This window comes from Equus quagga, chromosome 4 (assembly GCF_021613505.1).
Source record: "Equus quagga isolate Etosha38 chromosome 4, UCLA_HA_Equagga_1.0, whole genome shotgun sequence".
Lineage (NCBI taxonomy): Eukaryota > Metazoa > Chordata > Mammalia > Perissodactyla > Equidae > Equus > Equus quagga.
Genome location: NC_060270.1, coordinates 102,904,291 through 102,930,350, shown reverse-complemented (window position 1 = coordinate 102,930,350; position 26,060 = coordinate 102,904,291). Strand labels below are relative to the sequence as shown.

At 35.3% G+C, this 26,060-nt stretch overlaps 1 protein-coding gene across 2 annotated transcripts in view; it reads left to right on the top strand.

The window, feature by feature from the left end:
• Positions 1-26,060, top strand: part of FAP (fibroblast activation protein alpha) — a 73,994-nt gene that overhangs the window by 11,789 nt on the left and 36,145 nt on the right. Inside the window, exons 4-13 of one of the 2 annotated variants that reach the window (XM_046659479.1) lie at positions 5,170-5,268; positions 6,216-6,310; positions 7,223-7,297; positions 8,817-8,869; positions 12,480-12,552; positions 13,231-13,351; positions 14,298-14,452; positions 16,943-17,046; positions 19,174-19,309; positions 22,884-22,928. In XM_046659479.1, coding sequence (XP_046515435.1) covers positions 5,170-5,268; positions 6,216-6,310; positions 7,223-7,297; positions 8,817-8,869; positions 12,480-12,552; positions 13,231-13,351; positions 14,298-14,452; positions 16,943-17,046; positions 19,174-19,309; positions 22,884-22,928 — 956 coding nt within the window. The remainder of the gene's footprint in view (positions 1-5,169; positions 5,269-6,215; positions 6,311-7,222; positions 7,298-8,816; positions 8,870-12,479; positions 12,553-13,230; positions 13,352-14,297; positions 14,453-16,942; positions 17,047-19,173; positions 19,310-22,883; positions 22,929-26,060) is intronic. The other variant, XM_046659480.1, reaches the window with a different exon arrangement.

Below are 26,060 nucleotides of genomic sequence, written 5' to 3'. Positions count from 1 at the left end.
TGTAATTTCTTGGATTCATAATTGAAATAATTTTCAGCTTTGCTTTCCTAAGTTAAAAATGCAAATAATTAAAATATAGTTAATTAGAGTGTTTAAGCAGTGAGTGAGTAACTGTGCTAAAGATGGGCCAAATTGAATAAAAGGGCACTGTCGCGAATTGTGTTAATCAAATAAGTGTCTGTTACGTATGGAAGAGAGAGATGCTTTCAGAATTCATTTCCACTTTTGCTCGACTATTTAGAGTTGAAAAATTATAGATGCCAAAACTAAACTTCCAAAATTATCAAAAGATTTTATTTCAGCATTAAAACACGATTTGGAAGGGGGCATGAAAATCTATTTATTCAAGCAATAATTCTCAGTGGAATATTTTTCAGGTGACTGGAACTTAATTAGTGTGATTGATGCTATAGAGATGCACTTTGTACTGATTTACACTCACACACACATTCGAAACACTAGAAAACAATGACCCCCAATGTTTTTCCTGCATTCTTGCTTGAATCTAATCTGGGGCAGAATCAATCCCCTTGCCCTTTTTCCATTCCTCAAGGATCAGCAGAGGGAATGTACCTAAAAAAAGTTCATTTGGACATAGCATCAAAAGACAATGAGCAAGAGGACTGAATAGGGACATAAATGTTAAAGAAGACCATTAACATTCCTTAAAAGCCACGATCAACACTTAGATGTGGGGAGTCTATGTCCATGAGGTGTGGATTCCTATGCAGGCCAGCCGCACCCACCTACCAGGGGTTTATAGGCAAAGAGTGATTCCACTGACAAGCACAGGAGTACACTGGAGCTAGCCGATTCAGTGAAATAATTAAGATTCTTTGCAGAAGAATTGCCTGGGGAGGCTTGGTAAAAATGAAAACTACCAGGGCTTCATCCCCAGAGATTCTGAATCAGTAGGTTTGAGATAAGGACTAGGAATCTGTTTTTCAAACAAGCATTCCAAGTGACTCCAAGGACTAAATTTTGATACATATTTAAACGAAGGCATATCCAGGTACAAGAGTATATTTATGAAATTTACAACATGGACAGGAAGGTAGAGAATAAGGGCATGTATATCTTTGGGGGAGGATTAGTGAAAACAAGTTAACATAAACTTTGTCCAGTTGATTCGGTTTTTCGTTCAACAAACATTTATTGTGCTCTCACTATATGCCAAGCACTGCCTTAGCTGGTGGGCATATAATAGCGAGGATAATCAAACACACTCTACTCTCAAGGGTAAAGACCTATGCCTTATGCAATTCACATATATAGAGAGATGAAAAAGGTTCATGTTCAACAAATTTGGGTAAGTATTGAGATAGCAATAAGCCAATGGAATTTTCATAGAGTCCAGTGGAAGATCATTTCTTTTGGTGATTGATATAGGGGTCAACACTGGTAGCGTAGTGAAACATTATTATGTTTATGATCTTTCTAGATGTACAAAGAACCAGAACTTAGAGTCAAAATTCTAAATAAACTTTATGTTTCATAACTCTTAATATGTGACCTAAGGCAGCATTTCAGAGTACACACATTACTCCATTGCATTTATGAACGTGCAGTCATTTCCAGCAGAAAGCAAAGAATGCTTAATTTAAATTTTTTGCGTTTAATTTGGTTTCACTCTGAGCCAAGACTGACGCCAGCGTAATCACACCTTCTGAGCCCTGGCTACATCACCTGTGAGGTTACAAGTAATCATCTACCCAAATCTGTGCCATGAACCCTATTTCCACGTAAATACAGCTAGCTCTTCTGGATATATTTTCTGTATATCCACTCATCACTTCTTGGGTGCTAGTGGGGTCTATTATCATTATAGTAATTAGTAGTACAATTAATATATGTTTCAAATTGCTTTACAGATATTTTGAGTCATAATACAACGTATGCTAAGTTCTCTGTATAGATTATTGGCATTTATAGCTACTGTGTACTTGTTTAAAATAAATGACTAACTAGGAAGTAACATAAAATATACTCTCATGTAACTTTCCTGGATAATCTAAGTTGGAGGTTCTAAAAGAGTAAATGATCCTTAAAGTCTTTTTGAAATCTGATAAGGATCAGCATGATTGTTAATATTATGAGAAGGAAAATGATTAGTTATTTAAAAAATAATTTGAAACTCTTGACTTTAATGAATTTTATTTAGCCATATAAGCAATATCAGTATTAACTATACTTATGATCATAACTGTGATATTTCAGTTATGGAGCTATATGATAACCAAAATGTTCTAAGTACAATCGATAAATTTCTTTGTATTAGAATAAAAGTAAACATTAATTGTATATTCTAACAGTCTAATCTGAAACTGCATTTTCCAAACCATGATTTTAGTGGATATTCAAAAACAAAAAAATGAATGTTCTGGTGGTCAAATTAGTTTAGCAAACACTGATCAAAAATATTTATTTGAAGAATACTGATAAGCTATGATAATAGCAAAAGCTAATATTTATTGACTGCTTACCATGTGCCAAGCAAGAGCTAAATGTTTCACTTGAATTATTTACTTAATTTAACTTTCTATAAAAATAAAGACTAATTGTAGCTTTGAATTTTTCAATTAAGCATAATTGCAAGTATGGAAAATTATATGCAAGGATACTTAAATAGGAAAATCTATTATACAAGTCATTAGCCATAATCAAAGCATTATTTACGCTAGACAAAAAAAAGACATCACCAAGATTATATTCATTTATTAAACTAACAAAGTTTTTTAAAAAACAATTATCTAGTTGTGGTTTTTGTGATATTTACAATAAAGGAATTCATTAAATTTTAACATTTTCATCTAGATGTTCAGGATTGTGTAGACACAAATTAAATGCATCTCAAATGGAAAGTAATTTCCACTACAAATGTTTTTAGAATTTCCTCATGACTACGTTAGAAACAGATTGCAATTTGCTCTTAAGAGAGTTCAATAAAATTGAATTCAAATACTTAACAATTATTCTAATGCTATTGTAGCAAAATGGTGTCTTATTGTTGAATGAGAATTACAAAATCAGTAGTATGAATTTTGCACGAGACCATTTAATTTAACAGAAGAACTTTCATTATAAGTAATTGTATGACATGTACAACCTTACTTAGGATGCAAAGAGAATGTAAGCAGATGATTATTTAAAACAATAGAGTACCAATGTTATTAAGTATTTAGTGTCTGGTTGCCAAGGGGTTCACCAGTAACTTGTGTTCTTATAGCCATCAGAATAATTTTTAGTAAATTAATAAAAAATCTATGACCCTAAACAAGTGTGCAGGTCATACATAGATCAGTGTAAATCTGTTAAAATAATAGAAGATGCTATTATCCAAGTGGTTATTTGGTTCTTATCACATGGCAGTACGTTTATGTGACTACAAGGTTACTATAGCATGTTGAGTCTCAAATTTCAAAATCTAGTGTGATAGAGCTAGGAGGTATTGTCAGCATTTTCTAGTCTGGTCCTTTGTATTACAGGTGAGCAAGCTGTGTTATCAGAGATTGACTTCCTGAAGCCATACAGGAAATTTGTAGTAGAACCATTTTGTAAAGAAGAGGGCACAGACCTCATCCATCCATCCATCCTTCCATCTTTCATTTCACGTATTCGTTCATTCAACAGGTATTTATTAAATGCCTGTTGTGTGCTACACACTGGGGATGTGATGGTGAGCAAAACTAGATATAGTCCCTGGCCTTCTGGTGACTGCCTTGAGAATACAATGGGAGGTGGAGAAGCATTAATAAAATAACCACTTGAATACACACATGATTACAAACCAAGACCAATGCTCTAAAAAATAGAATATGGAATATAGTAATGTATAATAAAGGAACCAAACCCACACCAGGGGGTCAGGAAGGGCTTCTGAGAGGAAGTGGCCCCTGTATTGAGCACTAAAGGCTAGATACAAGCTATAAGAAGGGAGAGAGTGGAGCGAGGTGCAGAAGCCCTGGAGAGAGAAAGGAGTATTTGAGGAACAGAAAGCCCAGCATGTTTGGAGACTAGAAAGTAATGAGTGAGGGGCAAGAAGGGGCTGCAGGGGCAGGCTGTCCCAGACCACCTGGGGCCTGTAGACCAGACTGACATTCTTGGTCTTTATCCTAAGAGTCACGGAAAGCTATGGAAGAGTTGAGCAGGAGGATAGAGTTACAGCTTTCCTCTTCGACAGTTTTATTTTCACATGGGTGAATGCCAGATTCCCAAATGCTATTCCAGGTATAGGACATTGTTCTCAGTTTTGGTTCTGGAAGTGGTGGCCTGGAGAAGGGGTGAGGTGGGAGGGATGGAGAGTGGCAGTATGGATATGAAGGAGGATTGAACGTTGGTTGTCATACTACCCATCTGGCGTATCTGCCTGTTTCGGGGCTCTGTAATGAGTTTGTTCTGAGAATAGAGTCATGTTTGAAAAACACAATTGTTTTGGAGGATTCAAATATAGGTGAAATTTGCTTGTGGTTTTGGAGCTACATTAAGTTAGTTTTTACACGGAAAACCTCTACTCTTGGAATTTCTAAGATCATTTGTCTAGATGGTGTCGTTTTCTTTTCTTTCGGTCTTTGTATCTCTTTATAAGACTCCCTAGTCAAGATAAGATATTAGGAATATTCATTAATGTCCCTCCTGAGATGTCTGAAGGTAAGGATTCTGGCTGGTCTCATCTGATCAACTGAGATGCTAAAATACGTCATTGATAAATAAGTAGAAATCTAAGGCAAACATATATGAGGAAACAGAGTGAACTGTTTAAAAGGCTAGGTCTTCAGTCAAACCCGCATTGTCTGCAACCCCAGCTTTGCAAGGCCTAGAGTTCTTGGAACCTCATCTCATTTTCTTTCTTCAAAACCTCTGTCAACTCTTTGCTGCCTAAAGAATAACATCCCCACTGCTCAGCATGGTGCTCCTATATACCCTTCAAACTCCTCAACATTTTCCCACCAGTGTTCCCTTTCAGGCAATCAAACTACCTCTATGCTTCAGTTACCCTACCTATAAAAAAGGAAATAATACTTATAGCTATTAAGACAATAGTTAAACACGTATTTAGCAAATGGCAGATCTTTTCGTTATATGAGAAAGAAAAGATCAGAGACACCTTTAGAATTTATTTGAGTTGTTAACCTTCTTTTTAGTGATAATATGTTTCTTCCTCCCCCAAAGTTCAGAACTCTGAAAGAAGTACAGCAAGAGCGCTCGCACTGAAGGATATTTTAAATGGGACATTTACTTATAAAACATTTTTTCCAAACTGGATTTCAGGTAAGTAAATAATTTCTTCACGTTTTTTAAAACATATGTTTTTGTTTTCTGTTTTTAGTGCCAATATATCTCCATGGTAATGGAAGCCATACAAGTTGACATAGGAAAAAAGAGCAATTATTTAGATAAGTCAAGTTGCCGCCAAAGCACTTTTGACAGAACCCTTTAGAGCTGATTTACCCAATAGCGATGATGCCAATTGGAGTTTTAGCAGAAAAATAAAAATAGAGAATGCATTGTTGGAATAATCTGAGTGTAAGGTATAGTTTTTCAGAATGGGAGATATGCACCTATTTAAGAGAGGTCATGAGAATTTTACCAAAAGCGAAATTCCATTGTTAATCTGGATAATCTGAGAAACGGATAATTCTCACCCTAACAACAAATCCTTTAAGGCCACAATATTGATATTTGGGTATAGGTTTTCAAAATAGGATGTTGTCAAATAAGTCCAATCTAACAAATGGTAAGGTCAACTAAATAGTTTTTGACATCATAGTTTATTTCTAAAGTGCCAATAAAAGTTGATATTTTCATTTTTCTCTTGAGAAAATAAAGTGCACACAAAAAATAAAGCACACACAACATAGGTTTTAAACTAAATCAAAACCAAACCAAATGCATTTTTTTATTGAAAAAGAAATGTACCATTTTTCATTGGTTTATCCCCTTTGTAACACAGAGAAAACCCAATTTATCCCTGAGCACCCTGAACTGGTTAGAATAGGGCTGCTACTGGCAAACATAGCATCTTTGTGTAAAGTGGAAAAAATCATCCTTTCCTCCCTTTCACCATCACCTTATTATTTTAAATCTGACAAAACAACATGTATTGGACAGGGAGGAGAAAGAAAGTAAATCTGTGAAATAGAAGAGATTTCTCTGTTATAAATGTATTTCATATTAAGGAAGATCATTTCAAGTTTTGTTTTCCTTCTTATTTAAAGGACAAGAATATCTTCATCAGTCTACAGATAATAATATAGTATTTTATAATATTGAAACAGGAGAATCTTATACCATTTTGAGTAATACCACCATGGTATGTATCCAACATCATCTTCCTCCTCAAAACCTTTGCCAGCTCTCCACTGACCAAGGAAGAAAGTCCGAACTCTTAGCACCTGATCTGGACCCAAACTGCCTTCTCAGCTCAATCTCCCCTGTAGATCTCCTCCAGTTCTCTCTTTTAGTCACACTGGACTACTGTCCATGCCTCCTCTAAATCACCTAGCATCTTTCTTCCTGTGGTATGAGATTGAGGACTGAGTGAAGAACTCAGTTAAGAACTCCATCCTTATAGTCAGACAAATTGAGGTTCAAATTCTGGCTCTGTCACTTACTAGTTGTGGAAACTTGGGTAAGCTTCTACACTACACCAACCTCACTGTGCCTCAGTTTCTCCCTCTGTCAAGCGAGAATAGCAATACTCTTTGGGTTAATATAAGAATTGAATGAAATAACATTTGAATGTCCTTAGGACAGTGCCTAACAGAGGATAAATGCTCAATAAATGGTAGCTATGATATGTGGACACACACTATTCTGTCCTCCTGGACTCTCAATCCTCCTACTCAAGTCAAGTTAATAATACTTCCCTCCTCTGTGCAAGCAATGATCCTCTCATGTGGATTCAATCACCTCTTTCTTCATGCTCTTGCAGTGCTATGTTTATATCTCTTTTACAGAATTTTCTAGTTCGTAATGTAAGTTGCTTATTTACAGGTTTAACATTTTAAGCTTCTTGAAATCACAAAGCATATCTTATCACATTCTCTTCCCATAGTGTTTAATGTTTCTTTGTATATAGTAGGTACTTCATAAACATTTTCTTTAATTGCATTGAAAGTACATGTATATAGGAGTGTATCAGTGATATAATATTCTTTTAGAACTACAAATTTACATGGCTGTTTATTTTTTTTATGCGTTCTAATCAACTTCATAATTTCAGAAAACTGTGAATGCTTCAAATTATGGCTTATCACCTGATCGGCACTTTGCATATCTAGAAAGTGATTACCTAAAGGTATTGACTATTTAATTTGTGTATATCTGATTATATTTCCTACTAATCCACAGATTGGTTTATAAATGTAAGAGGAACAAAGAATCTATCTATATCTCTAAATATTCAAAAAATTAATGTGGATTCTAGATGAGCCCAAAAAGCATAATTGAAATGTATACAAATAATTCAGAATTTGGCATTCTTGTCTGGTTATCAAGTAGTAGAAACTACTTTCCTCTGGGAGGAAAAAAATTTCATTTGGGGACACTGATATTCATCAGAAATGAGAGAATTACCTTATACTTCTAAAGCTATTTGACATTATAAATCATTAGTTAATTCTCACTTATTTTTAACCTTGTGAATGTTTATTATTCTTGAAAATGGAAAAATCAACATGTAGCTTATTTAACTCACTTGCTCAAGCAAGATAATACACAGTCAGTGGTTGACCAGGGCTTAAGTGTGTTTCTTCAAAATCCTACTGTAGGAGCATCCACCAAACCAGACCATTTAGCCTTACTTCATTTCCCCTTCCTGAATGAAGTTACGGAGGGAAGTTAATCATCTTATTTTTCTACTTATATATCCTGAAGATGATTTTCTTTTTGCAAAAAAGCAAAAGAATTTACTATCAAATTAAATTGCTAATAATTATTTTTAGATCAAAAACCTTTTGTTTTAACTGCCATTTTTCATAACCAATTCAACCTGCAAAACTCGCTGATATACAGAATGAACAGTCAATCTTCGCTCTCCTCGGTTGTTTAATCAGCTGATTGTTTTCCAATGGACCAAGTCCTGATCACCAGCAATCTTCAGAAAGATTGACATCTCTCTGACAATTGTCAGGAAGACGTGTTTCAACCTGCTGCAGCTTCTTTGCCGAGAGTTTGAAAGCCCTTTTAAGAAACAAAATCCAAGTTAATACTTGGATTATTCACTAACCGCAGCACAAATATACTCAATGACAAAAAGAGCAGTTTTTTTAAGGAGTCATTATAAGCTATATATCTCCTATTTATTTTTTTAATTTCTATTATTTTAAAAAAGAGAAAACTATCTAGAAAAGGCAAGAATTCTGTAACAAAACTGTACACTGAATGAAATTCTCTTTATGCAGTTTTAAAGGGTGTCATTATACTGAATTACCCAGGTGCAGGGTAATCCTATGAGCCACGGAAATCATCCTGGTTTTATTTCAATCAAGGTAAAGCATAAAGGGAAAATTCTTAGGATAGAGTGTGTCAAAGAAAAGCTTTTTATATTAAGAAATGTCTTTGGATGTGCTTTTTATGGCGTGAGAGTTGAATCACCGCTGAGATTAGTTCTGGAACTTGGACAAAAAACACAAAAGTCCCCAGTAAAACTCTTTAAATGAAGACTTGTTTGGAATTGAAACATATCCTTCCTAGTGCCTTGTGAAAATAGTCCTTTTATAATTCTGAACCTTCAGTTGAATGAACTATGATTATACATTATTGATATAAGCTTTTTAAGAGTTATAATTTGTCTTTACCTCTCTTCTTTCTGACAGCTTTGGAGATATTCTTACACAGCAACATATCACATCTATGACATCACAAATGGGTAAAACTTCATGTCTATTCATTAATACTATTTAAATCTAATGTATAGACTTTTTCATTCTGTTTCTGATTTGAGGTTAAGACTACATTATCTTGCTACTGATAGTAGTTTCTTACTTCTTTATGTATACCTATAAAACTTAAGAAATTATAGGAAATACTCCTATGGAATATTCACATTTTTTATTTGATTAATATTTTGCATTTTTATACACAATATAGTTTTATTTTTCCTACCTTCCTATTTGAACACCACATTATAGATATATCATTTATAGAAGTAAACATACATAATAAAAGTACAAAAACACACATAGGAATGATATACTATTTTTAGGAGAGTGACTACTTCATTGGAAGGAAGCGAAAGGGAGAAAGAAGCAGCATTAGTTGTATCTGAACACATATCAATTAATTGCTTTTAAATTAATTTTTTTTAATTGAAAAATGTTAACATCTCTTAAAATTAGATGGTGGATAAATTGTCGTCTGCTGTATTATTTTCTTTATCTGTGTGTTTAACTATTTGAAATATTTACAATTTAAAAGAAAAAAAAGTAAATGAATGAGTAAGTAGATGAAGGACTGAGGGAGAGAATTCCTGGCAAAGAGAATATATGTAAAGCCCCAAAGGGAAGCGAGAGCAAGGAGCGTTCAGGAAACTCAAAGTAGGTCAGTTGAGTTGAAATTGGAGGAAGGCACACTGACTAGTGGGAGGTGGTGTAAGGTTGCGAAGGCGTTGGGGCCAGGAGGCATGGGTCAAATAATAATGTGGAAACCATTAAAAAGAGTTTAGATCCCATTCTTATGACAATAGGGACTCACTGAAGGGTTTAAATGGGAAATGACATGATCAGATTTGCACTTCAGAAAAATCACTCTGGCTAAGTATGGAGAATGGTTTAGTTACTCATCTTAATGTGATATCCTATTTGCTGTTATATAAAAGGGGAAAAATAATTAGATGGCTTGAAGAGGTATTGAAAAATCTTATGGTTTATTTCGCCTTTTGTCTAGCAAGAACACAAAAATTCAAAAAAGATTTATCTAACTACTTCTTTTAAATGGTCAGAAAATAATAATTTTGACCACTTTAAATTTTCAAGTAATGAATTAGAAACTGCTTAATAAAGTAGAATCTAAATCCATCTAATGAACTCTGAGTCTTTCTCTTCTCTGTATCCACATCATCACCAAATTCACGAAGTATTTATTGAGCATCTATGTGAAAAGCATATATGGGGAAGACACAAATGAACTCGAGGCACCAACCCTACTCTCAAGAATCCTTTAGACTAGTGAAGTGGAAATCTTACTCTTTCTGTAGAATTCTAAAGATTTTAACCATTTCCTTGTTTCTCTTTTCCTCCTTTTGAAGTTCTCCATGTTCTACCTCTGTTGAAGATCACCAAATCAAACAGCATTCCAAGAATATGACAGTACTAATATTTTAATCATAGTTTGTATAAGCTTTATGGCCTAGAATCGTTTTAAATATTTAGCTTTTATGCAGTGCGTTTAATCATACCTTTGGTTTTTGTTTTTCCTGCACACCTATCTAACTTGCCAGATTGTTTTTCTCTGAGGTAAACACAGTGTAATTTACAAACTAAGGAATGACAAATTTTTTGAGCTTCAAGGCAAGACTGAAAATTCCAAGTCTTCTATATGCCTCTGGAAAGTCTATAAATATCTACCACAGAGAAAATGAAGATGGTTCTGGTTTCAAGCAAGGGAAGGAGTACTGAGGAGATGACAACCTTTGTAAGGCAGCCTCCTCCACTTTCTCTCATACTGTTAATCTCTTAGAAAACAGAGAAAATGGCAGCCGTGGTGACTTGCCAGTCATGAAGAGACTGTGCCCCGAGATTTTCAGCTTCGCACTGTCTACATGACTGCATAGATGATTCCACGGCTTGTGGAAACCTAAGGCAGTGTTACAATGTCAAAGGTGACACGAATATTGGCTTGAAACAGTTGTAAACCAGGTGAAGAATGGCTTCCCTTCTGGGTGGTCCCTTTGCCTGTGCCCTTGTATGTCTTTCAATATGTTCCAGACCTGCCAGGGGCCTGGGGCTCAACTACCGCCTTCTGGCAGTCAGGATTCCCACTGCAGCACCAATGGTCTCCTTCCTCCAAAGGTGTCACTTTTTCTCCAATTAAAACTGATCTGTCTGGGCTGGCCCAGTGGGGCAGTGGTTAGGTTCACACGTTCCACTTCTCGGCAGCCCAGGGTTTGCCGGTTTGGATCCCGGGTGCGGACATGGCACGACTTGGCACACCATGCTGTGGTAGGCATCCCACATATAATGTAGAGGAAGATGGGCGTGGATGTTAGCTCAGGGTCAGTCTTCCTCAGCAAAAAGAGGAGGATTGGCAGTAGTTAGCTCAAGGCTAATCTTCCTCAAAAAAAAAAAAAAAACTGATCTGTCCCCTGCCAAGTTCCCTCATTGTTCTCTAGGCCTCATGCTGCATGACCTAATAAGTTAAATCAAGGCAATGTGTGTTACAAGTCTTCACAGCTGTCCAAATTTTAAAAGAATGGGAAAAGTAGAAATGTCAGACGTGTTAGGGCCAGGTTGGAGAGATTTCTTTGGAGAGGGAGGCCAAGGAGACTTCCTTCAGGCTCCTCGCATTCTATCTTGGAGGCTGGTCTTGTTTCGCAGCTCCATGAAAGCGTTCTTAGTGAAACTATTAATACAATCCTCAAGAAGATAATAGTCAAAACTTTAGCATGGCATCCTATGACTCTTTAACACTTATAAAAATCTGAACACATTCTTGCTGAAGAACGACAAAAACTCCACAGTCAAGTCAGTGAATTGAGTATTTGCAGGGCGACTGTAAGCATCAAAGTGAGATTTTTGGCCAATAGGATATTTGAAATTTCCCCATGGGTGGAGGACTTTGCAAGCTTAAGGCATACTGCCCAGTATATGATCTGCTTTTCAGTTTAGCTTGAGATCAGATGTTCCTTTCCTTTTCTGATTTCAAGTCAGATCCCCGGGGAGATTGTCAAATGGCATCTTATTTTCAAAAATTTGAAATGCATATGCATTCACAGAGATGGGGGTTGTGAATGAGAATGTGGAAGAGTACATATTAAACTTCAGCACAATTATAGAATATGAGAGCTGGAAAGCACTTCAGCGACCATCTCAGCCTGGTGTGTACAAATTTTACAGTCCTGAGGGTTAAAAGACTGCAGTTTAATTTTAGGGGTGTGCCCAGAACGAGCAATGTGATTTTAAAAAGTCACACCATCTCTCTAACTTCACATTTATTTTCTATAAAGTGAGGAGTTTCCATTAGATAATTTCTAGAGATATTCCCACTTTCACAGTTTATACATCTTTAATCCGTTCACGGCACTATAAAGGTCAGAAAACAGACCTAGAGAAGTTAAGTGACTTTTATGTGACAAACAAAGAATGGTAACTACTACCCCATGTCTCCTGTCTCATGATGCCACATTCTTTCCATTAGGTTTGAAGAAGCAGAGAGGAGGATCCTTCATTTTCATTCTTTGTTTATTTCTTCTGTTTATACTGATTTTTTTTGTGTGTTTAACAACAAGGTTTATTTATTTATTTTTCTTTCTTTCCTTCTAGAGAGTTTGTAAGAAGAAACGAGCTTCCTCGTCCAATTCAGTATTTATGCTGGTCGCCTGTTGGGAGTAAATTAGTAAGTGTTTAAATTGTAGAAGTGTTTAATCATTTAAATAAAGGAGAAGCCATTTGAATTTGGCCTTTGTTAAGTTTCCCTCCCTGAAAGAAAAAAAAAAATTCATGACTATTTTAGTGGTTAAAAATGGGAAGAGTTTTGATAAATTGAAACCCATCTGAGAATTCAGCAAAAACTCAAGCTCATGGATAGACTTCTTTAAATATCGCAGTCAAAAACTTTATCCTTATACTGAGCCAGAATGCGTTGTGCCAGAAAGCTCAGGAAAAATATGGTTTTCACAAGTTTCCCAGACTAGCTTCAGACAACATGAAATTTTGTCCAAGCTCTTATTTAAGGACTCTAAATAAAGATTAGATCTGGCTAGCTATTAATATTCAGAGATTTATTTGACTTTCTGTCAATGTACGTAACTATCTATTTGGATAATAAAACAACTAATGTAATAGCAGACTTTATTCTTAATTTGATATAGACTTTAAAAATCGTTAGCTATTTTAATATGAGTTGGTTGGTTCTTTTGACTTATTAAAATGACATTTTAGTCGTGAATCTTTTTTTGCATCTGGATTACCACTCCTTTTAAAGGTATTAGGTGAATAATTAACACAAATATGCAGACTGCATTGTATTTCTTATGGAATTTCTCTTTATTAACTAACTTACCACCTCTTCTAGGCATATGTCTATCAAAACAATATCTATTTGAAACAAAGACCAGGAGAACCATCTTTTCAAATAACATTTAATGGAAAAGAAAATAAAATATTTAATGGGGTCCCAGACTGGGTTTATGAAGGTAGGCTGTATTCTTTTTCTACTGCTGCTGTTTTAGGCTTTTAATTGAAAATAATTGCATACATTTAGTAAGATTTAGATGAGGGGTATGCTCTTTAGCTGAATGGGGCATTTCTGAAAGCTTTTATTAAGTTGTGAACCAGGTGTGCATGTTCTGAAAGAATAAATTCTTGTTATCAGAACACTGGTAGAATTTATTTTCGTGAGCATTGTGAAGTGGTGGTAATAATTTATATTCCAGGAAATATGTGGTTCTTAGATGCTGTATTAGCACATTCTCTCAGGTTTCTTTTTTCTTGAGAAATAAATCTTTTTTCTAAAACTAAACAACTGTCAATATTATTTTGTGATAAAATCTTCTCAGTTTTTGATACTTTCGTGAATTTTATCCTCTTTCTAGTTTATGTAGGATGTAGGACTTAATCGGACTTTCAAAGATCTTCTAGTCCTTGCCTTTATTTTAAAAAATATAACTGAAGTGCTTTTTAAAAAGAATATTCCCAGGAGAGAAAGTCAGCTTTCAATGTTTATGTCACCCTGTAGTATAATTGCAGTTCTCCTTGTTTGGCTACTTCAGGTGACTGTAAAAATCAGAAGCTGCCTCAAAAGGAAAAATTAATTATCGCTGAGATGTTTATTATTTATTTAAAAAGTTACATTTCTGATTAATGTCAATTCCTAACAAGACTAATAGATGTTTGGTATGGGGTATAAGGTTAAACTATTCCTCTATACCCAGACTATTTATCTTTTAATAATCAAAGTATGACGTATGTCACATCCACATTGAATAAATTATTTCAGTCAACAAATGGCTATATACAGTATATTTTGAAGCATATATTAAATAATATATATGAAGTATATATATATATGAAGTATATATTAAATAACGAGTTTAAGAGTAAGCTGTAATTGTAGTTAATATGCTGTTATTTATTTTTCAGAGGAAATGCTTGCTACAAAATACGCTCTGTGGTGGTCTCCTAATGGAAAATTTTTGGCATATGCAGAATTTAATGATACAGAGATACCAGTTATTGCCTATTCCTATTACGGTGATGAACAATATCCTAGAACAATAAATATTCCATATCCGAAGGTATGTTGCATACTTTTAGTAGATGCTTTCATTTCTATGGTGTCAAAATGAGCAACCAATACCATGAATAGAGGTGGGATCAACAAGTTTGGAGAGCTTCTTATCCTTGTGCATTGTAAGGCAAACATTGTACTGTGCTCTATTATTTATGTGGACATCTGTTGCTTTGGACATCTGGTTGTGCTGGATGAAGAAGTCTTTGCAAAACCCATTGCAGAATCTTTGAAAAACATATGGTCTAGATCATGGAGGAAAAACAAGCTTAACTTAATTTTAATTTTTTCATATTTCATGCTCCAAATTCAGGGTAAAGTTCTGTTTTGCAATTCCCTCTTGAATTCTCATGTAAATGCAAACTAGATTGGGAAATATAAATGCCGAACTTGATGTTCGTGTCAAGTAGAAGCAGGCATGAGTTACGATCTTTTCTGGACTTACGAGGTAGGTTAAGTTCGTGAGCCTAGTTTATTCCCTGAGGGAATTAGATATGGTGTGAGCACAAAGTTTCTTGCATAAACATTCTTAGTGCACGTATTTTTCATTCAGTCCCATGTCCAAGGAGAGGAGACCTGTATGTGCAGTAGGACAATGGCCAGGTCACAGTGGAGAAGCATCGTATCCTAATTTAATTTAGACAAGAAATCTGAAAGGAGATGGAAGCATAAATTCTCCTCTTGCACAAGGAGTGGCAGTGATTTTAGAATGCAGTTCTTGCTCCTTTAGTCCCTATTGTTTTTACTTGTCAAGGGGAACACTGTCATATGGATCCAGTGGATCCCTATATGTGACAAAGATAAGATGGGTGTGCATACACACAAGTGGATTCTGAAGTGAGCCAAAGTGGCTGTAGTGAAAGAAGGAAATTTCAGATGGTCTAATACTTATGTTAAAAGTCATATGAGAGCCGGCCACAGTGGCCTAGCAGTTAAAGTTCGGCACGTTTGGCTTCAGTGGCCCAGGTTCGGTTCCCAGGCGTGGAACCACACCACTGGTCTGTCAGTGGCCATGCTGTGGCGGTGGCTCAAATAGGAGAAGTAGAAGGACAACTGGAACTACAACTATGTACTGGGGCTTTGGGGAGGGAAGAAAAAAAAAGTCATTTGAGAAAATGCAATGGATAGATCATGAGTGTTTAGGTAGGAGACCCCTCAAGGGCTGTGTAGAAAACCTGAAACCGGGAGATGTTTGGAAGTGAGAGGTGCAATAGTTGAGACCCAACATGTAAAAGAACTTGGATCTTTGAGAGGGTGTGAGGGAGCAGGAAGAGATGAAGAAACCTAGAACTTGGGAGTAAGTGACACTGACAAAGAAGTTGGGACCCAAATTCTCATGTTTCTTTTAAGACTGATGCAACTGAAACATCTGACATGGGACCAATAAGTGAGAAAACAGTCCCAGCTAAACTTTGGAGTGAAACAGGGAGGTTGGAGGAGAGCCTTGACAATTGTTTAGATAAATTCAAACAGCATGGAGTCATTTAAGACAACATCCCTAAATTTTGTGAATTTAAATTTTTTAACAACTCTTAAGATTCTCTTTTTCTGTAGTAAAATAACAGAGGAACTCTAAAAAGCTGTCTGGGCTTGAACTGTACTGTCATGTAAATTGAGAGTGTGTATTAGCACAGAAAGCACAAAACAAGAAAAGTATAAATCCTATGGACACTTTATTTGGAGGTGAAATTTCCCTAATCTTTTGGGGATGGTGGTAGTAGTAATGTAACCGGCTAGATTCTGGGTGTGGTGATTGTCCTTGACCAAATTATAGGGTAAAACCAAAAGGTATCTTTCAAATATTTCATCATTTTATTCTTTACACTCTTCTCCCAAAAACCAGTCCCCTACTTCACTTCCCCTAGCACATGGAGAAATGGTTATTATAATTACCCTAATAATAATAATGGGAAATATCTGTCTTGAAAGTCAGAAAAGAGAATATTAATTACAGAACTACATTGTCATATCTAAAATATTTTTCCCTATGGATCAAATCTCCCTCATTAATCATTTAAAATACGTGTTTTTGGGCCAGCCAGGTGGCGCAGTCGTTAAGTTTGCACGTTCCACATCGGTGGCCCAGGGTTAGCCGGTTCAGATCTTGGGTGGGGACATGGCACTGCTTGGCAAGCCATGCTGTGGCAGGCGTCCCACATATAAAGTAGAGGAAGATGGGCACGGATGTTAGCTCAGGGCCAGTCTTCCTCAGCAAAAAGAGGAGGATTGGCAGCAGATGTTAGATCAGGGCTAATCTTCCTCAACAAATAAAATAAAATAAAATACGAGTTTTCACTCTGGTTGACACAATATTTGTAATTGCCCTGCAAGTAAAATTGAAATGAAATTCCTGGTCATGTTATAATTAGAATGTTTTCAACAGTAGTATAGTTAACATTATTAGCTTATGAAAATATACCTATATTCCTAAAGTGTCTTTAAAATGTTGGTGATAATTAGAATTTTATGAGCTTATATATCTCCATTTTCTTGTCAGGCTGGAGCTAAGAATCCTGTTGTTCGGGTATTTATTATTGATGCCACTTACCCTGACTATGTAGGTCCCAGAGAAGTGCCAGTCCCAGCAATTATAGCCTCAAGGTATATTAATCTCAGATCCTTCTCACCTTTTCAACTGCATTTTAACACTGAAATTTTTTAATCAGCATTTACATTTCTTTTCTAGTGAGTTCATGATGTGTATACTATAAGCATAAATAAATAAATAAATAAATAAATAAATAAATTTGGCATGTAAAGCTAAATACATACAAGATTAAAATCACCAATAAGTTTCTTAAATTGGGTTTAAAATATCTGTCCTTTTCACATATACAAAGATGAACACAGTGGTCAATCTAAGTGATGCTTTCTTTAGATGTGTTAATGTAAACTTGAGACCAAGAGGCAGAGATAGTAAAATTCATATACATCCTCAGCTGGCTTCTTTTAAGTCTGGTTTACTTTCTTTCCAACCTGGGGTGTGTGGATCAATGCTTATCACATGTGCATAACAACAGAAGATAAGCCAACACTCTCCAAATAGCATTTTTCACTAGGATGCAGTTTATTCTCAATTATCTGGTTGTAGAATTATCTGTTTGGGGATTAACTATAGACAGACAGGGACATGAAGCATTCTCACTTCCCCAGCATGGTGCCCTCTGTAGATCTTGTCTGATTCATCCTGATGACAGCAACCTTCCAGCCCCCTATCAGTCCCCCATGCTCATTCTGGTTGAAGTGGATAAAGGAGAGAGATTCCCCAAGCCCTGCCTGGTGGAACTCCTTACCTCTTCCCGAACTCCAACAGGCCAATGCTTGACTCCTCTCCTCCTGCCTCATGAAGGACAGCCAGCCAGGGCCAAATGATTGATCACTAATAGGAGAGAGAACCTCATCAGAGGCCTCGCTGGGCCTTGCCAAGGTGAATTCACTCTTGAATAATTAAAAGTGGCTTGAACTTTTTGAGTTATCTGTTATTCCCCACCTCAATCTAGTTGATGAAAACTTAACTAAATGCATCTTTTTTTTAAAGTGGAATGATAGAAAGAGCACCATACAAGGAGTCAAGAGGCTTGTTTGAGCATCTGTAAGACACTAATAATATAATAGTAATAACTAACATCTTTTGAGCACTCACTATGTATCAGGCATAATTCTTAAGCACTTAAAGACTCTCAGCAAATCTTTACAACAACCTTTAAAATTGGTAATAGTATTCTTCTCATTTTATATAAAGAGAGGCACAGATGTGTTAAGTGACGAGCCTAAGGTAGTGTAAGCAGGAGATAAAGCCAGAAATTGAGCCTGAGACCCCTTCCAGCTCTGTGATTTCTTTTACATTGATGTCCAAAAATCTGCGGTTCAATTACATTGATCTTCTCTATCTATAAGTTCATCCTCAGAGCCAAGCAATCATTGCAGCCGTTCATTGCCGCCTGCTATGTGCCAAGCTCTATTTGAGTTACTTCGTGTACCTCATCTCTGATTATCATACTAATCTGAATTTCGAACCCTGAGCATGGTCATAGCTAAAACTCAGCTTCCAACACAAACCTGCCTGGAGAGAAAGACGGCCTTTACCACACTCGGCTCTCTCTCAATTAGTTAAAAGGCGAGAAGTTGAGTTGTCTATGCAAAATAACCAGTTTAATGCTTTTTCCCGTCTAGATTGACCAGTAGCTTTGGCCTTACGTCTTAAATTTTTTCCTAAAATGTAAAAGTCCAAAACGCAGAGAAAAGTCAAGTATGAAATAATTCCATTAACTGAATGCACTCTCCTTTAGATATTCTTTAAAAGTCAGCAGGTATAAACTTTCTCTGTGAAGAAAGAAAAGTTTTGCCTTCCTTGTCTAAGGAATACCTGTTTCATAATAATAAAATACATCCATTAGAAAACAGAAATTGAGAAATTATTTGGAGGCCTGCCCAGTGACAGCAGTTAAGCTCACGTGCTCTGCTTTGGCAGCCAGGGGTTCGCCAGTTGGGATCCCGGGTGTGGACCTACATACGTACCGCTTGGCAAGCCATGCTGTGGCAGGCATCTCACATATAAAGTAGAGGAAGATGGACACAGATGTTAGCTCAGGGCCAGTCTTCCTCAGCAAAAAGAGGAGGACTGGCGGCAGATTTTAGCTCAGGGCTAATCTTCCTCAAAAAAAAAAGAAATTATTTGAATAGGAACTTGGTTTCTGGTTGTGACTTTCTGTTTTGATTTATTTGCAGTGATTATTATTTCAGTTGGCTCACGTGGGTTACTGATGATCGAATATGTTTGCAGTGGCTAAAAAGAATCCAGAATGTTTCAGTCTTGTCTATATGTGATTTCAGAGAAGACTGGCAGACTTGGGACTGTCCAAAGGTAGGTTATATGAAAACCACAAAGGTGTATTTTGAAGATGAAAGTACAAAAGTGGGGACTTGTTTATAGCTGACAGTTTATATTATAAAGCCAGAATTATTGCATTCAACTCCTGATTGCTTTGTGGAAAAAAAAAAAACAACAAAACACTTTAGTCACAGGTCCATTATTTTTATTAAATAAATAAGATACTTGCTGTTTTCTTGAATGAGAAATTGAATTAGAGTTGAAATCTAATAGAGAAAAAGACTAAATGAAACCATGCAATAATGGGAAGATCAGGTAGCTGGTTCTCGATTAGGATGGAAATCCATCCTTTTGAGATTACAAAATTGGCAGTCAACAAAAAGCAAAATAATAAAGATGAAAAGATAAGATGGGTCTATTAGGGAAACAGATGTGTTCTATACAAAAGAACCAAAGAAAAAACGCAAAGGGCAGCATGTCCTATTCCTTGTCAAAAGCAAAAAATAAAAATTTCAAAGGAAATAGATATTATCAAAATAAAGCTAAATATTCCCATTTTAAAATCAAAAGTGGGTGACTGAAAGCATGACTTGAAATATCAAATCGAATTATCCTGTTGTCTTGTTATCTTAGGAGAGTGCTCCACACTGTGCTAATTTTAGGGAGAAAAAACTTGAAAACTAGGCACAGATTTATTGTTTAGTTTTAATTGTTTTTATTGCTCAAATCCAAACATAGTCTGTTGAATTAATGAGTCAGAAAACTACTTCACCAATCTAAAATCTTTAAAATAAGCCTATTCATAAGTACTCATATTAGAGACTAAGAAATACAAGATGTTTTCTTTAAACAGTAAATTTGATGAGTACATTTCATGAGACTTCTAATTATGAAGAAATGTTTCATTAAACCAAATATAGAATAAGCCTATTTTACAAAGTAAGAAAATAGCACAGAGCAATCAAAGTAAATCACTAAATTCCATGTTGAAATTGAAACATTATGTTTTGCAAGGGAAAAGTCATATGAGTCTGTTTGGAAATATATCAGGACTATAACAGTCAACATTACTCAGGCTAAAAATATTTTTTAAGTCACTACTGTGTCTGTAAGAAGCTTGACTAATTCTGAAGTAATATTCTAGAAGCTTATTTTTATCTTATTTATATTTTAATATACAAAGCAGAAAGATTTTGGCTTTAATGAAGTATCATAAGCAATAAAAATGTAGAATAATCTTGATTCTGCTAGTTAATTAGAAACCCTTGGTCTAATTTTTGTTAAATCTAGATACTAGAAATTATTGCCTTAATTTTATCAGTTTAAAACTATAAGATTGGTCATTTAGATGCAATTTTTAGCTCTTAAAACTAGGCATTTAGAAACTATGATTGCTTTGGAATCTGAAATTCTAATTTATCAAAATCTGAGACAACTTTAATCCAAACTGACAGAATATATACGATGCACATTCAATGAGACGTGGAATTCCTTGGAATACAAACTTTAGTTTCATGGCCAAAAACAGTGATTCAATTTAGAATACCAGGTTTGAATAACCTTAGGATTTCAAAACTACCTCTGTTTCAAAATAATCTTATAAATACATCAACACATTTTCAGATTTAAGAACAACAAAGTATTACATTTTTTAGCAACCATACTCATGATTGATATGTGTGTGTGTGTTGAAATCAAATAACCTTTAAGGTTAAGTAACCTGGCAACATTTTATTCACGTTGGGAGTCATACCCAAAACTGGCAGTAGTTATTTGTAGTATAGTTATGTTAATGAGATTTATTAAGAAATTTGTAGTTTGGGAAAGAAACATATTTCATATTATTCTTTCTTCTCTGAAAATGAAATTAAAATTGATTTTATCTTTATGGCTAAAAATAATGAATCAAAAAAGTTTCACTATTTTTTCAAGTCTTGTCTTAACTTGTTCTCTCTAAGGCACCAGCCTATTCCTATAGGAGAAAATCCAAACTGTGTTTTTAAAATTTATCACTCCTTTGCTTTTTATGACAGTACACGCTCTCAAAGTTCTCTTTCTCCTTCACTGACTGTTCTTTTCCTTTCCAGCTCTCCTTCTTCAGACTTCTCTAGAAATCTTATTACCCTCCAAGTTAACGCATTTGCAAGGCAGGCTAACTGTTATAACAACAACAACAGCAACAAACCCTCCAATAATTCAGTGGGTTAATTCAGTAGAAAATTTTTGCACATTCATGTAAGCCTCCATTAGCGAGTCCAGGTAAGTGGGGAATGGTGAAGGGTCAGGGATGGAGTGCTCTGCTCCATACATCGTTCCAGGACCCAGGTTGATGGTATTTATGCTTTCCTCATCCAGTGGCTTCCAAGGCTAGTCCAAGATTATTCAAATCTGAACATGAGCATCCAGCTGGGAGATGGGAAAAAGAATGAAGGATAATGTATGAGAAGTTTTTATAGATTAGGCCTAAAAGTAGCATGAGTCACTTCTGCTCACACACCATTGGTTAGAACTTATCACATGACCACATCCACTTGGATGTGGGGGGGCCTGGGAAATGTAGCCTAATAGTTCAGCAAAAAGAAGAAATGGTTGCTGAATATCTTACGGTTTCTGTTACAACTCTCTACTTGCACTTTAGGTGATTTTTGTCTATACCAGAGGTTTCTGTTACAACTTGGCCCTCAAATCCATTTTGAGGATTTGAACTTTTAAACATCTCTGGCTACATCTTCTCTGCTCCATCATCACTACTGCTGCCTAGATTTGGGTCTTTATCATTCTTTTCCAAACATTACAATAGTCTTCAGTTGGCCTCTCTACCTCCTTCTGTCTTACTCACTTCTAATCCACTCTCTGTATCATCCACAGTTATATTTTCTAAATGGTGATTTTGAAATACTTCCAAGGATTTACCCACAGGAGAAATTCAAACGTCCTAGGATGGCATAAAAGTTTCTCTAAGATCTTGCTGATACCTCTGCATTCTGCCTCATCTTCTAACTCTTTCCCGTAGTCACTCTCCACCCAGCCATCTGAACCACCTGTGGTTTACTGAGCTGGCCTGGTCTCTGTGCTGTTCATTCTGTTTAGACTCTTCTTTCTCTAATTATTTGTCTAGGAAAGACTGTTCATCCTTTTACACTTACTAAATATCTATTCAGTAAGTGATTGGTTGTATTATGCGAAAATATACGCTGAAGTAAGATTCAGTGCAAATTTTAAGATTCCTCGCTAATTCACAAGACTAAGAAAGAATTTAGCTTAAACTTCACTATGAAATGCCTTTTTGGCTGCAGAACTCCAAGCGCTTGGGTTATGCTGGGACTCCATAGATGTTGGGAAAATTTCAGTCACTACCTTATGGAAAATTTAACCAGGATTATTAAAGATTTGCAATAAGATCCAGCCCTTAGATTACCCATGTGCATGCAATAGTGCTGTTGTATAAAATTTTGAATACAGTCATCTTAAACTCAAGTGTGAAGTGAGTTGACTAGTAATAGTAAACTCTGACCAGGCAGCTTAACTGGTTCAAATGCCCAGATTATATTTAGGAAAAACTGTCCTCCTAATAATATATTTGATATGATCTTTTTTTTTCTTTTAGACCCAGGAACATATAGAAGAAAGCAGCACTGGATGGGCTGGTGGAGTATGATTTTGCTATCTTTTCCTTATATTTTAATGAAATTTGACAGATTCTCAGCTACCAAAGTACTATTTGAAATGTGTCCAAACTGGCACTCATTTCCATAGAAAAAATATCAAGGTAAAAAACACAAAGGTAGTGATTCTTTCAGCGATTTCGTGCCAGACAATTTTAATATCTATATATTTGGAATTCAACTGAAAATAAATCACATTCCTTGTGTCTCAACCCTAACTTTTTCAACTGACTCTCAAATATCCATAATTAATATTAATTCTTAAATAAATACAATAAAGATCATTTTTCAAAAGGGACCACAATATCTGACCTGCTTAAAATAATCTTAATAATTATTAGACAGTCACTTGAATCCAGGAAAAAAAAAATACGTTCAGTATCCTTGGTAATTTAGAGACAATCTACCTCATATTAAATTTTATATAACCTGAAATGAAAAAGTGAATTATATGTGTATTCATTCTACCTTTTAAGTAAAGTGGTATCAAATAGGAAAATGAATTTTGTTATGGTTTGCGATCACTTACATCTGAATTTTTTGAATAGGCTTATTCAATGATTTAAGAGGATTTTTAGTGTAGAAAAAATCATGTTTTAGGAAACTATCAATTGTATCTTATATCCTATATGAAGAACACACAAAAGGATAGAAAATAAGTGGATGTTGTGTGGATGCTGCCACTTGTCATAAACATATGATTGAATTTAATTAGCATTTGTGTAAAAAAAAAAAAAACCGGCTACTTCTCTGAGATTTGGACATATGCAAAGAAAACGAAAATTCCTAGGGTCTGGTTTAACACATTAACCCATAATACAAGGACAATAAAGAATCCAGAAGTCAATTCTAAGATGACAAGTCTTGTAAAAATTCAAAGTTAAGATGGGTAGGGAGAAGGTAAATTATAAAGTAAAAATCTTCAGATATTAAAAACTGTTGTACACTTTTCTGAATGTAGCAATTTTAGCTTATATATATTTGCTCCCTGTTTTCAGTTAAAGACACTTTGGTTTTATTTATTGACTAGAGAATAGTTATTAATTGTATAAAGTAAATGTAAATTATATTCTAAAACAAGGTAACAAGGATAAGTGTGTAATTCAGGAGAAAAAATGGGAAAGTCCTATTTGAATTCACTATTTGCCACTGTACAGGAAAAAAATAGGAGTATTCAGTGAAAGAACAGGATTTTCTGAATTTTTTGAATTCTTGGTCAATCAGAAGCTCACCTTCCACAAAAGTAATTCCTAGATCTGCATTTGAAAACTTGAGAAAAGGAGAAAGTTAATTTATAAATTCATTCCCATCGTAAAGATTTCCAGTAAAGAATGAGGGGAAGAAAGAAAGCTGGAAAACTTCCTTTAGTTTTGTTTTCCGTATTGATACTGTGACTAGAGTTACTATAAAGTAACATAAATGATGTGGTTTTACAAATAGATAAACAATGATACCAACAACCTTCTCAAAGACATGATCTTAGGAATCCACCCACGTTTATTCTGAAAATGCTACCAGCCTTCGAAACACTCTGAAATATTTTAGATTGCATCTTTTGAAATCTCCTATTTATGAGCATCTTAAGGTCAACAATTGTATCTTAGTTTTTACAATCTGTATAGCACCAACCTTGCAATCTCAGCAAACATTAGCTGAATGAATGGACGAATGAATAATTCATTAATTGCCTTCGGAAGCTATAGAACATTGTTTTAAATACCCTCAGTGGAGGCACATATGTGTCCTGTGAGGGAAGACGAGGTCCCTACATTAAATCAAAAGTCATGCCAAAATAACTCTAGTGAATAAATGAATTATTTATCTGCAACATATGATTCTGCTCTAGAGCATTCTGATATCTGCAGCTTTAGAATTCCATTGCAAAAAATTACTTTTCTTATGTATTAATCTCAGTCTCTTAAAATTTATCCAAGAGTCAGTAAAGTTTCTAAATACCGGAAAAGGAACTGTCAGAAACTCTTTGTAATTGTAGCTTTCAAGAGTAAGTTCATACTCTCCCAAAGCAACTGCTTTGAAGAGGACATTCATTGGATTTTGATAGTTCTGATATGTCTTTTAAAAGATTCAGGTCACAACTTTATATAGTCATAACTCATATGTCATAACATGCTGTGTAACTTCCTTTGACCTATAATCAAACCAGTGACTTAATAAAATTACCCAGAAGTCACCTAGAAATATGTATGTCTTTCAGATATTAGTTCAAGTAATATTTATGAGGTGTTTAGATAAAATGTACAGACTAGTCATCTTAGTATAAATTTAAAGAGCAGTTTTAGAGCAGTTATTCCTTTAGAATTTATCAAACAGACTTAAACGGAAAAAGACACATTGGAAAAGTGAGATTAGATGACTTGCTAAAAGTAATTAATCTGTTAGTTGCAGGCACAGAACTAGCAAACAGTTTCTTGAGAGCTTTACCAATCACTTTCTTCCTCCAGCATGAGATATTCAATGTCTTAATTTGGGAAAAATAACCTAACTTCTTCTTTTGTATCTGATCAGAAAAACAACAACAAATTCACGTTAAATAAATTGCTGTTTGCCCTGTAGAGAACAGACAAAAAGGAAGATTTAATCAAAGAATCTAGTATTTAATCACTAAAATTTGGAGAACAAACACTAGAGCCATAACGCTTAGATGGCAAAGCTACATTTAAATTATTTTAAAATAATCAAGCAATACACTACACCTCCTTTAGGCGGCTGGCAAAAATCCCGTGGTTCAGGAAAATGAATTTTCTATTTGACGCCTGAAAGTCTGTGCTTTTGACTGGATGTGGACTCAGTTTAGGCCTCGGCCGTAGATCAGTGGGACCTCAGGTCTTTTACCAACGGTGGCAAGAAATTATCTCGTGGTAAATAATCTTGCCTTCCAAATAAAATATTTTAAATGGCTTTGCACGTAGAGATGAGTAAATTTCTCAGAAAATCTAAGCATGATCAAGGGACCTGCAAAGAGGCCTTGTTAAAATTGAGGACCACCTAGCCATGTGTGCTTTTCTAGGGCCCAGGGTGACTTGCTGCAAGAAGCACTGAACTCAAAATGCATTAGGGACCCAGCTCTGGCAAAGTGAATGCGGAAACATTTCACACTC